Consider the following 10,251-nt stretch of genomic DNA (forward strand, 5'->3'; position numbering starts at 1 on the left):
GTAAAAATTATCACCACCATTGTTATGTTATCATGAATAAAGCTTCAAATTGGGCCAGTACATTTATGACTTCCTGTTGATATTGTTAGTGGATAAGGACGTATCAAGATCGAAGAAGTCACGAAGATGCTCAAAAACAAGCCAATTTTACCACCTACTTGAAAATCAAAAACCTTTTCATTATGGAAACGGGAAACCCCATCTCATCAATCCACATCATGCATGCCTACCTATAGGATGATTTGGGATTGTCTTAAGCAAATATTGTGATCAAAATTAGAGACATCTAAAAATTCTTTAGCAAGTTTTGTTGCACACAAATCTTGTTGAATACTTTCATTAATTATGCCGTTATATTTGTCTGCCAGCCCCGGCCATGATAGCCATTGTCATTATAGGTTAGGCAGCAAACCACTAGTGGCCATGGAATCAGAGCTTTTCCGGTTTACATTGAATTGAAGATGAGCCGACTAATTCTTTAAAAAAGATGGACAAATTTGTCATTTCACTTTTTTGTTACAATTTTATCCCATTTTTTAAGAAACCGATAATCTCCACTTTATTAAATTTTTTTTTTATTAAAAAAAATAATAATTTAAAAAAAAAAAAAAAAAAAAATAGGGAGCATTTAACAAGGAAAACTACTCGTGAAAAGCTTGCCAAAACACACGATTCCATCACGGGTGGCAAAAGTCAAAGAGATCCACATCTTATTGTGTGGTCCCGGAGACACCACTAAAACTTTTGGGTACCACAAAGGGCATGAAACTTGAGGCTTAGGCGACAGGCATTAGCAGGCAGATCAGATAGATGAGTCATCAACAAAACAACTCGACTCCCCACTATAAACTGCCGGACCGTATTCACGACGATGTCATGACGCTCGGAAGTTGGTCGGGAGCACTCTTTTGTCTGATCAGTGATCACCAAATACTTCTCCGCTAGTAATGCTAAGGGGATTCATTCAAATTCAAATTAACGAGGGTTTTTAAAATTATCATTAATAATTAGTACATCAATTTTTAAAAACTCACAATTACTACTCATTTTACACTAGAACTTTCATTAATCCTCCGTTTGTTTCGACTTAAAATGATTTCCGTTGTAAAATAATTTCGACGAAATCATTTTTCAGAAAAAATGATTTTTTCGAAAATATTTTTCGGTGTTTGGTTCGCACAAAAAAAATTACGAAATGCAAAAATTAGAGTTTGGCAAATGCCGCCGGAATCCGGCAACGTCCGGTCGCCGTTGCCGGATTCCGATGAAAAAGTTTGACCGGATCCGGCCGGATCAATGACTGGATCAGGTCATATTCGGCCGGATCCTGGCCGATTTGGCCAGATCCGGCCAGGTCCCTCCAGCTTGGCCGGAATTTGGTCTGCCAATGGCCGGATTCCGACTACCGGCGACCGGATGTTGTCGGACTCCGGCGCCAACCGGATTCCGACGACCGACAATTGCTACATTATGACGATCGAATATCAAACGTACGTGTAAAGACGAAGAGTTTAATTTCGGAAAACAATTTACGGTTTTAAAAATCGTAAATCGTTTTCCGAAAATTAAAGAAGCTTCTACGATCAAACCGAAAATGATTTTCGTTGACCATTATTTTCGCCCCTACCAAATACCGTAAAATGTCGAAATCATTTTACGTCGAAACAAATAGAGCATAAGTAATATAAAATAACTATAATAAATAAGTGTGAAAAATAGTACTAGTTACTCTCTTCTGTATTAATATTCTAAAACCAACTAGGATTGGAGGATCCTATATATAATACTCATTAATAATTCTAGTAGTAGGGGCGGACCCACGTCTTGGGTGGGGGACAAATGTCCCCCCATATTTTTTAAAAATATTCTTAAATATACCAAAAAAATAATTTTTTTTCCTCCAAAATTATACTTTTGTCCCCCCAAAATAATATTTGTATCCCCTTTTTACTTATATTTTTTAGTTTTGCCCAATCTTTTAACACAAAAAATCTAAAATACCCAATTCATTTAATTTCCTTCTATATTCTAGTTGGCTTCTAACTAGAAACTCAATTTGGTTTAGGACTCTGAAGATGCGAAAAAAAAAAAAAAAAAAAAAAAAAAAAAAAAAAAAGTTAAATGGTTTGGGTTTTTTGAGTGGTTATTCTAAGTGACTTATAACCAATAATCAATTTTTTGAGTGGTTATTTTGCAGTCATTTGGGTTCACAATATTTGTTTTTGCAATACAAGTTAAATGGTTTAATCATTTATGATTTCACCATTGTTTGGCTCGACTCATAACATTGTTATTTGGGGCTTTAAATGATTGTTAGGAAAAAAATCAACGATCGTATTTTTATTGGACCTTATAGATTATGTTTAGTTTTTTTTGCTAGTTTTTTTTTTCTAAGCTATTTTGCTAATTGTTTATACCATTGTATGTTTATGATGCCATGAGATTAAATATAAGACTTCAATGCTTTTATTTAATAACAATATGAACAAACACAAATATATGAAGATTTTAAATATCTATGTACTTTTGTATTTATGTAAGTCCATCTCCCCAATAAAAAAAATATTCATCCCCCTTACCAAAAATCATGATTCCGCCCTTTAACTCTACCATTCTAGAACGAATACCAACTAGATGATGATAATGATATTTACGTATAACGCCATTTACAATTAAATTTATAAAATCTATAATAATAGTAAAAAACAGAAGCATAACCCATTGGCCATCGTCTTAGGTGTCTGGCACGTGTCATGTCCGGTCTCAGGACAGCAACATCCGTGAGAAATGTAGGTACCTAATTAATAGCATCTCTCATTTATGATCACCACCTCCCTCCGGCCTACGTTTCTGCAAATGTATATATTATTTTCCAAGGTACTTATATAAATGCATATTTTTATGCCTTACCCACCTCGATCTCCTTCTTCTTTTTCTTTTTTTCTTCTTTTTTTTTGACCTTTTCATTCTTTCTCTCTAGAGCGAGCTAGAGAGAAGGCAAAGAATAACAATGGAAGGTTTGTCTGCGAACATGTACAAGGGGTTTACAGGGTACTGGAGGAGGAGAGGCTACGAGCAGCTCAATGGGCCGGCTCGGAGGCGGAGGGCACGCGTGCAGCTCGGCTCAAATCGGCGGAGGCGTTTCTGGAGGATCAAGACCACGCCCAAGGTTCGGCTCCTCATCAGATCCTCCTCGCCCAAGAAGCTCTTGCTGTGGCTTCGAGACTGGTATGTGAACATGATGCTGAGATTGGGTAACTCCCGGATGTTCGCTTCTGGAGCCGGAGGGTACGGTGGGGCCATGTACGATGCTATTGGCCCGTTCGGGAGGGCCCCAACCAAGGAGTACGATGAGAAGGTGATCGTTGAGATCTACAAGACTGCGGTGATGTCGCAGGGCCTTGCGATGTAGCAGAACTTGGCTCACAACGCGGTAATTTTTTTTTTTTTTTTTACTATGAATAACCAGACGGTAATTTTAATTAAGAAAAACCTTCCAACAAAGCCTTCCAACAAGAAAATTAAGAAAATTTATTTTCAAGTTTTTTTGTTGTTGCTATTTGTATCTTTTAATGATGTTCTTGTCGCTGTAACAATTACTACATTCTTCAGGCGGTAATCCGTTGTAAAAATGCTAAATATTATCTCACCTCTTAGCTTGGAGCCTTATTATTTTCTGTCAAAATATAGTCCATAATTGAGTGTATGTATTATATACATATAATCTTATAAAAACTTATAATAAAAGTTTTAGTGCTGACGAATTGACCTCTAATCATGTGTTGTTGCACTCGGACCAATAAGAGATTAGATCATGGGTGCAAGTCACATTGATTGGATAATTTAGATTCCATCCCAAACAAAGAGTGTAATTTTAGTTAAGGTGGGGAACAAGAAATGACAGATATTGGTCACGGCCACAAAATTGGTCAACGAGGCAATGAGAATTTTCTTCATCTGGATTTTTTTGGTAATTTGAGGTTGAAATGGTTAATAATTCGAACCGAATTCACCTGTCCAGATAAAAAGCGGGTCGGTCGATTCTTATTCAAACAAATGAATTTTATTAAGAGTTTTTTTCACTTTTATTGTTTAAATCGTTAATTATATCCGTTTTTTTTTTTTTTTTTTTTGTCAAAAAAAAAAGGAAAAACCTTTTAAAAAGTGGAGAAGGTGGTGAAATCACGGAATTAGATACTGGGTAGTGAGGTGTTTTGTGGTAGTTGTGGGATGTGAGGGGCATCTTAAGATTGGGAACTTTTGTATGTTTTGCCACAAACCGTGCATGGCGTGGAGGTGGAGCATTTCAAGGACCACTAGCTGCCTATTTGTCTAATGGAAATGCCAGATTTCATTTCCATATGATTAATGATTTTGGTGAAGACTTGTTGCATATTCCCTCTTTGCCGCTGGTCATACACATGCCTAATCAATTTTATTTTATTTTATTTTTTAATTAAGAGGCATGCGCCTGCATGTTACTCCTAACAAAGTTTTCTTGCAATTCGGTCCGTTAAATTCACGTACTTATATTTTCAGAATACGTGAGCATTTTCGTATTAATTCTATTAAAAATATATGTAAAAATGCATGTTTTGAAAGACAGTTTAATAAATTGAATTTTAAAAAATAAATAAATAAGGAAAAAAAAATGTTAGATCTCTTTCTAATTTCTTTCTGGTGTCATTTTATGCTGACATAGTGCCATGTTTTTAATATATATATATATATATAAAAAAAAAAAACTACAGATTGATTTCTCTCTCCTGTTTTTATTAAAAAATACAAGGTATCATGTCAGCATATGAAGACTCTAGAAGTACACTAAAAAGAGTTCTAGCATTTCTAAAAAAAAACATATTCCCCAAAATACTTGGTGGTTTTAGGCTTTTTAATACTTCTGGTGTCGTTTTACATATTTTTCAACGGTCGCTTTCCTTTCCAACTGGATGTACTTCAATTTTCAAATATCCTTTTCACGTCCTCAATTAGTAGGACGCAGCCTTTAATAAAAGTATTTTTTTAAGTACCAAATAATTTGATGAAAATCATTATGCAATTTTCTAGTGGTTACAATTTAGTCTTATTAGACGAGATTAGAATATTAAAGTATATAACTAACGAAATAAATTAATAAACAATTCATCAAAACCGTAGTTATTTATGTATTTCATAAAAATTAATGTTACATATTGATGTGGCTATGGCTGAGTGTCGGTTAAATCGGTGACCATATGAGCATTTTCACCCACCGAACTATATTAGTGCATTCGAACAAATTGCAATGCATGAGTAGTGCGAGAACTCTCACGAAGCAATTTGAAATGTAAAATGTATATGTTTTTAAGCGGGCCAAGGTCATTTGTCGCCTCCCGCCCTCTCTGGCTCCACCGTTGTTGGCGGTGACAAAATCCAACCGATGGAATATTTTGAATTCTTAGAATGGCATAGTACTTCATTTTGTAAATAGGCAGGTATATGTTATTGAAGGTTGAACTATTTACACATGGTTGAATGCCATCTTAGTCATTGAAAAACTAGTGAAATGAATGTGTTCGCCAATTTTTGAAAGGTTCATGTGTGGTGGGGAATTCAGGAGAGCAGATTCGTCTGAGAGGAAGTGAGACACTAGACAGAATATGCCATGAGAAATAAGAGGACAGCGAGTAGATGATGAAGTTTTATTTATTTATTTATTTATTTAGACAAGTTAGAGGATTCTTTTACAGTCTCTTTCTTGAACAGCATCATATCATTAAGAAACTCATGAGATTAGGCAATATTCTTCACATGTCACGCTCACCAAAAAATATCCATCACTAACTAAAGAAACAATCTCCATTTGTCGTTTTATCCTACTTAAAACTTGGAAAATATTAGTAGTTAATTAGTATGTTACTTTTGTATAGATTATAGTTGGACAATCAATTGGCGTACTCTGTTGTGAATATTTATTTAACACTATCCCTTTATATAATATATAGTAGCTAGTATAAGTCTTAATCAACTTAGAATAGGGGCTGTCGGATTTGGTTCGAAGACATAGAATAGGGCCTCGAAATCGACTCGAGCTCGAGCCGAATTTTGAAAAGTAGTTTGAATTCGGCTTGTTAAGAGCTTAGTTAAGTTCAAGGTTAACTCGAACTCGACTAGCTTAAATTGAGTGAGGATGATGCAATTTGATTAGAGAAATGCTAAAAATTATATTTTTATATTACAGCTATCTCCCAAATGCTGATGTGGTAGTCCTAGCCAATATTTGAGAATTTTTTTTAAAAAAAAAAAATTGTCACGTTAACTATGTGAGATAAAAATTTAATTTCCAACATTACTAATTAAATTATGTTTAAATTGTATGCAATTTGGGCAGCTCCCACATAAAGGAACCTATTTCTTTGACTGAAATCCCTAAAATTTACCTATTCAAATTTCATAACATTCGGACGGTCCAAGAAAATGAGACTTTGAGGTCAACATCTCCCACCTATAGGGGGACATAACTCACATAAGTAGTTAGACAGTCTAATTTTTATTTGATCAGGTAAATCTTATAAGCGGTGTTTCACAATTACCTATATAAATTCTTTCAAATTCGAATAAATAATTATAAATAATCATAATCCATCAAAACAACTCGGCTTCTGCTATTAAAGGCCTGGCAGAGCTAAGAAACCAAACTTCAGACATTGGGTATGGGTTGGGCTGCTATTCAAGGCCTGGCAGAGCCTTGTTTATTTGATGTGTTGGCTCCACACTAAAAAACAGACAAACTATGTAGGCCACAGCCTGATTGGACCAACCTTTGTCAGAGAGTATCTCATCTCCAGCCTCCCCTTCATAAATAGGAACATAAATAGAGCATAAAAAGAAGACTTCAAATTAAACATACATGGGCCACAAAAAATATAGCACTGGAAACCAGTAGCATACTGATATACGAGGAATCATGTTTACTTATTGAAATAAGATTATATAGATCAATTTTAATTATATTTATTTTATTAAATAGGTCAAGTTCTTCAATTCTAACCTGCTAATTTTGTATCGATTTTTCGGGTCGTGTAGAAAATTATTTGCACTAAATATTGTATGTCAAGTTCGGATTGTGTCGAAGTGATTATATATGTCAACTCTAACTTGACTCATTAAATTAAATGAGTTAGACCCTTCAATCTTAGTCAACTAATTTCAAGTTAGATTCATATCGGATTCACAATTTTTGCAGGCAGCATAAATAATATGGGCACAGCCTCTTCAACAAGTGGAATCTGTCTCGATTCTCTCTGTTTTGAGGCTTCTTGCCTTGACAGAAGTTTGCCCGCTGCTTGAGGATTTTAAATGTATGGATGTCTTCTCGGCTTGTTTGCCTTTTGCTTTTGGGGTAGTCTGTATACTTCCTTACTGGCCTTGTTGCATGCATTGTTGCTGGTTGTTGTTTATCCTTTGTCTGTTGTTAGAGTTTGTTTTTTTTGCTCTTTAGAGCCAGCTAGGGGTGTTCAACGGGCCAGTTGGGCCAGTTGCAACTGGCCCGCCTGTTAGGTTCCGTCCGATTGAAAAGGTAATGGGGTAGATTTTTTTCTTCAATAAGAGCCCTGATACATAAGGGACAGGAAACCATCTCCCAGCAGGCTTTTTTTATTAAAAAAATTAAGTTTTAATAAAAAAGTGTTCTTTGATGTCAAGTGTCCTTTGATGTGACATCAAATGACACTTATTTATTAAAACTTAATTTTTTTAATAAAAAAAGGCCTGCTGGAAGACTGTTTCTCATTCCCTACAAATCATTTTCCCTTCAATAAAACCCAGGTGGACTGCGGACGAGATTTTTTTTTTTGGCAAAAATTACCCAAAACAAGCAAATAGCGTGGGGAAGCCGGAAGGTATGCAGTTGTGGATACTACCCGCAAGCCCGCCCATCTAATATTATATTAATATACTTATACTATAATTTATTTTTAAAAATAAAATCTATCTCTTTCTCTCTCAACTTTGAGAATATCATTAGCGTATAAAGAACCATTTCATCTAGAGTAATGCTACTTTTCATACTCACTTTACATCGAGTGATGCAGTGTATTTTAAGTAGTTTTCTTTTCCTTTTATTTTTTTGTTTTTGTTTTTTTTAAAGTGACTGAAAATGAAAGCTACTTACAACATGATACGTTAACCAATGTGAAATGAGTATGATAAATTGGTGTGAATAGTCGCATCACACTTTCATATGAATATCTCAATTTCTCACTCTCTCAACTTCGTCGCTTGATGCAGACATAACCGTGTCGCACCACACTGCTGCTTAATGGCAAGCATTTAAGAAGTCATTTTATCTATTTCTCTATGTCTCTCACAATCTAATGTCGTCGTTTCATGCTGACACTGTCGTTGTCGCCCGTACTCATTGCCGCTAATGATAAGAGATAAAACTCTTCCTTTGGAGAGAGAGAGAGAGAGAGAGAGAGAGAGAGAGAGTATTGTTGTTGGAGAGGAGGAAAATAGTGGTCAAATCAAAGCGAAGCTATGAGGAGTTCTAGTGACAAAGGCTAGAAGAGAACAAGAAGAGAATGGAGGAGTTAAATTTGGGAAAGCTCACTAAAGCTCTCAAGGCCTTGAGCCCTAAGCCCTCTTCGGTGGATATGATAATTCTTTATCAATGACTCATTCGGTTTAGTTTTCGCGTTTTGAAGTTTAATAGTAATGGTGTATTTCATTTTTGTTATTTGTACAGACTGGCGAGGCTACCTAGGCAGTAGGAGTATACATGGAGGCGGATATTAATCGTCCGCACCTGCTATTTACATATGCGGATAGCAATTTTGGAGTATGCTGATGCGGTTAATAACCGCATACGTATACCGTTTATATATAATATGTATATTATCTAATAAATTTACTAAATCGACATCATTTTTGTGTTTATACCAAAATGATGTCATTTTAGATTATGTTTACATTAGTTTGGTTGATTGTGTTGCTTTCTCATGTAATACTTAGGCAAAAAGGCAAAAGTAATGTGAAATCAATATATTTTCAAAAGATTATGGCTAAAAAAAATTAACATAAGCCCAAAATACTAAAAATCAGCATAAATTATTTTTAAAAATCGTTTAAAATAAGTTCTAATAAAGACCCGAAGAATGCTTAAAAGACTAAAATAAGCTCAAAATACCCATTACCTAACATGCTGATAGCAGATAATAACCGCATTTAATAACGGCGCAGATAGTAAAAATATGGTCCAGGCTCCAGATACGGATATGCAAAAGTGATATCCACAATTTGCGGATGCAGTTGCGAATATTGCGAATAACTGCATCTGCATATACACTCCTCCTAGGCAGCCGTTGGACCTCTCTTAAATGAGATTGAGAAAGTCCAACTGGATAGCCCCCAAGCTCCCTCCAAATGACAAGGAATTCAGCTCTCTCTCTCTATTACATGCACACAAACCATAATCTAGAGTACTCTAATTACACTGTACATTTGTTTTTTCAGTCGATTTTGTTTCTTTTTTCTAAAACCGCTTCTCGTTGGGGGAAAAATACGAGGTTGGGGTAAATTAAAGTTGAAATCTGCCCGTAGAGGGCGGTGCTCAGCCCTAGGGCTAGCTTTGTTGGCTTTCCATGCGTATTTTGTACGTTGTTGTTAGTTGTGGCCTGTTTTCTTAGATATATTGACTGCAAATTAACCTCCCCCTAAAGGTGGAATGAAAATGTTCAAAGAGGCCAAAGATGCTTCTTTATGTGAACTCATGCATATCTTAGGATCTAAGGAAACTAAATATATACCAACTACGCTCTACTTTCAAATCATGCATATCTTAGCACCTAAGGAAACTAAATATATATATACCAGCTACGCTCTACTTAATTATAGATTATAATATTATTTAAGTCTCCATCCATTAACTTGTCATTATTTAGATCTCACCTTCTAATGAGGAAATCGTACTTTTTTTTGTTTTCTTTCTTTTTTGTCAAGTGAACGTGTCGATTAAGGTTTTGACGATAATACAATTGGCTAGTTCCATGTAAGATGATCAATGACAATGACCCGAGGCACACTGTATATGTACAAAATACAATTAATCTTTGCATATTCAGCTCAATTATTGTTTGAACTTTAAACAAATTAAACAAAGCTTTCTTTTTCTTTTTCTTTTTTTCTTTCTGAGCAACCAAACAAAGCTTACACTGATGACTGATCCATTTATGACCCAAGCAAAGGAGCATAAACTTGGTAGGTTCACTTAAT

General features: G+C 35.1%; 1 protein-coding gene across 2 annotated transcripts; it reads left to right on the forward strand.

The window, feature by feature from the left end:
• Window positions 1–2,732: 2,732 nt before the first annotated feature.
• Window positions 2,733–7,439, forward strand: LOC133851796 (uncharacterized). Of its 2 annotated transcripts, XM_062288374.1 has the most exons (3): window positions 2,733–2,877; window positions 3,041–3,433; window positions 7,226–7,439. In XM_062288374.1, exons 1-2 carry the CDS (start codon window positions 2,821–2,823, stop codon window positions 3,410–3,412), a joined length of 429 nt encoding a protein of 142 aa, XP_062144358.1. In that variant the 5' UTR covers window positions 2,733–2,820; the 3' UTR covers window positions 3,413–3,433; window positions 7,226–7,439. The 2 variants fall into 2 exon arrangements, with proteins under 2 accessions (XP_062144358.1, XP_062144359.1); XM_062288375.1 differs by lacking the exons at window positions 2,733–2,877; window positions 7,226–7,439 and having other exon boundaries at window positions 2,897–3,669.
• The last annotated feature ends 2,812 nt before the right edge of the window (window positions 7,440–10,251 follow it).

This window comes from Alnus glutinosa, chromosome 12, assembly GCF_958979055.1.
Source record: "Alnus glutinosa chromosome 12, dhAlnGlut1.1, whole genome shotgun sequence".
NCBI classification, from domain to species: Eukaryota; Viridiplantae; Streptophyta; class Magnoliopsida; order Fagales; family Betulaceae; genus Alnus; species Alnus glutinosa.